Source organism: Sinocyclocheilus anshuiensis, unplaced genomic scaffold, assembly GCF_001515605.1.
Source record: "Sinocyclocheilus anshuiensis isolate Anshui unplaced genomic scaffold, SAMN03320099.WGS_v1.1 scaffold81, whole genome shotgun sequence".
NCBI classification, from domain to species: Eukaryota; Metazoa; Chordata; class Actinopteri; order Cypriniformes; family Cyprinidae; genus Sinocyclocheilus; species Sinocyclocheilus anshuiensis.
Window position 1 is genome coordinate 483387 of NW_015537945.1, and position 3022 is coordinate 486408.

The 3022-nt window shown below is 33.4% G+C and overlaps 1 protein-coding gene across 1 annotated transcript in view; it reads right to left on the reverse strand.

Moving 5' to 3' along the window:
* The window catches only part of LOC107663891 (protein TANC1-like), a 234819-nt gene that overhangs the window by 199295 nt on the left and 32502 nt on the right, over positions 1-3022 (reverse strand). The window contains exon 2 of the mRNA XM_016454294.1: positions 1869-1958. Within this exon, the coding sequence (XP_016309780.1) occupies positions 1869-1926 (58 nt within the window). The 5' untranslated portion in view covers positions 1927-1958. The remainder of the gene's footprint in view (positions 1-1868; positions 1959-3022) is intronic.

Genomic DNA, 3022 nt, shown 5'->3' on the forward strand with positions numbered 1-3022 from the left:
GGTGAAAAAAATTTGTTGGGGGGGGGGGGGGCATGTTCCTGCAGAACAATCAACCACTTACAGTTAACAATTAATTTGTGCTTTTGTTTTTCTTTAATATCACTTAGGCCTATAATTTAGATATTTGAATGGTCATGCTGTTTCAAAACTGTGGATAAACAATTATATTGTCGTTTTAAATTGATGATTTATGATTAGTAACAAGGATGTGGAATAACATTTTTAAACCAGACAGAAAACAATGTGTGCACTTTTTATGCAATCAATTAAAAAAATACATCAACAGAATTATTAAAATAAATATCAGTTCAATACAGTAGTCACTCCTCTGCACTGTACACACACAATTCATTTACAGAAGCAACAACTGCACAAATTCACAGGAAAAAAATAAATGAATAAATCACACAAAGACCTGGAGGCAGAGCTACAGTATTCTGAGCCAATTAGCGGAGAGTTCTACAATCCCATTCATCTCTACTTGTGTGCCAGCAGCTTGGCACAAAAGTAAAAGTTCACCAAAGTCTTTATTCATAAAGGAGAGTTCAGTCAAAGCTAACATGTCACAGCCTGATTTGAAATGAAGCTTTTAAACTATAAAAGCGGCCCTGGACAACAACAGACACAAAACAAAAGCAATGGCCTCACATGAACGTGGCTTTATCATTTTCCAGGTGTCAATTATCTACAGCTAGAGAATGACCTCAGAGAATGACACTTGTCTGAACCCTGGGGCTCTGTTCTAGTGAGCTAAGATGCTGTCTACATAGTAAGCTGCTTTCTAAAGCAGAATAAGCATAAAAAAATACATAACACAAATGAAAAACAATTCTTTTTAATTAGACTTAGATTATTATTTATCAATTGTTTTCAGTACTGACTACAAAACATTTACTAATTGAATATATTTATATAATTTATAATATATCAGTACATTATATAATATAGTGTGTGCGTGTGTGTGTGCGCATATATCAGTATAATATATAATATGTTTTATGATGTCTTTAATATTTGTTTTATTTCTGAATATCTATCATCATTTTTTTATTAATTGCAAAACTATAGTGGAAATAAAACACTGAAAGGAACAAAAACCTTGAACATAAACATTTTAATATTTGTTGTATAAAAATTATGAAACAATTTTACACAAATTACAAAGGTTTATCAGTTTTTAAATAAGTATAAGTTATATTTCTCATGCCTCTTCTGCAATTTTAGATCTGCAAAAGAGTCATACAATGCTGCTTTATAATTTTTCCAATTAGAAACCATCATATTTATGCTCCTTAACTTTTGAAAGAGTCTTGAAGTTTCCTATAATGCCTTAAAATGCTGCCTACACAGGCAGCTCACAAGGTTTCGAGCAGAGCCGCTGTATTTGGGTCTTCTATCTTAATTCCTACTTTTCTGTTGAGGCCAAATCACCATAAATATTTCCATAGCAACATCCCATTATCCCAGGGAATTCAAGAGTACACATACACACACACATCTCCTCCTAATTCACCCGGAGAATTAAGTGCTCTTGCACACCTGTTTTCACAACAGTGCCATAAACCAGAAACCACACCATAAATCCCACACTTTGATCAGCTACATGCTGACAGACCTCTGATGCATATCAGCCACATGACATCAACCTCAGGCTTCCCCAAATTCATGTATTGCCTCAATTAGCACATATTTACAAGTCTAATATCTTCTGATGGGCTTTATGTTGCATGAATCAACAAATTAGCTGCAAAATGCCTCACTGACTCATTGGCATCTTCTGTAAAGAAATGTTGTTTGCAAGGTGGAAAAGCTCCTAAATTTTGGTAATCAGAAATTACAGGTACAGAATCAGTTTCATGTGTTCATACCTGTATCCTTCTTATTTTTCCCGCCATCTCTGCTCTTCTTCAGCATGGCCTTGAACATGGCGTGACTCCAGGAATCCCTTCACGACTACACTGTGGAAACACGACAGATTTCATACACGGTTGCTTTGGTAAAATCAGAAGTTCTTGCAGTCAAGAGTTACACTCCACCCGAGAGAAAATTCTCCACAGAAATCTTTGAAATACATAATGCATGTCAGTGTTTCTTGGACTACGTGCTCTTTAAAATCCCAGGGGTTGATTTTTATTAAAACTAACAGATTTACACTTTCTTTAAATGAGGACACATTACTTTTAACGTCACAAAAATGTAAACAATATCATTGCCCAGATATTCTATAAAGCTGCTTTGAAACATTTGACTTATAACTTACACTGCAAAAATGTGGTACAGACACAATTTTCCATCAGAAATTGCTAGTGAATTTTACAAACAAACAGCAAGCAATACATTGGATTAAATGTGAAATACTGAAGTAGTAAAATTGAAATAGCATTTTCTTGTCAAAGTACTCCAATAGTCTTATTCACAACTTTGAAAAATCTTTTTTTTTTTACAGCATAGAAAATTTTTATTACTTGCCACTTGTCAAAGGTCTTTAATGTGTTTGATTTACAAAGACTTTCAATCTTAAAATATTAATATTCATGATAAAAATAAAAACTACGGTAATCTAAACAAAAAACTAAAATAAACAAACCTTAAACACTGGGGGGAAATTTTACACAAATTATGAAAGTCCTTCAGTAGTGGTGTCACTTCCAAGATGACCAACAATTCTGTCACTTTCTTAAAAATTAATGTACTGGTTTACCAAGGAACAATTTTAATATTTGTGGTGTGAAAATGCTGGGGGGAAATTTTACACAAATTATGAAACTCCTTCAGTAGTGGTGTCACTTCCAAGATGACCAACAATTCTGTCACTTTCTTAAAAATTAATGTACTGGTTTACCAAGATGACAACTGTGTCAGTGAGGAGTAGGGCTGGGTATCGTTCAAAAATGTTCGATATCGATACCGATACCTTGACTTCGATACTGGTTCCTGAACGATACTTTTTTCGATACCAATTTTATGAAATCAATTTTAACAAGATTACATTATCTAAAAAAAAAAAACTTTGGTTTTATTT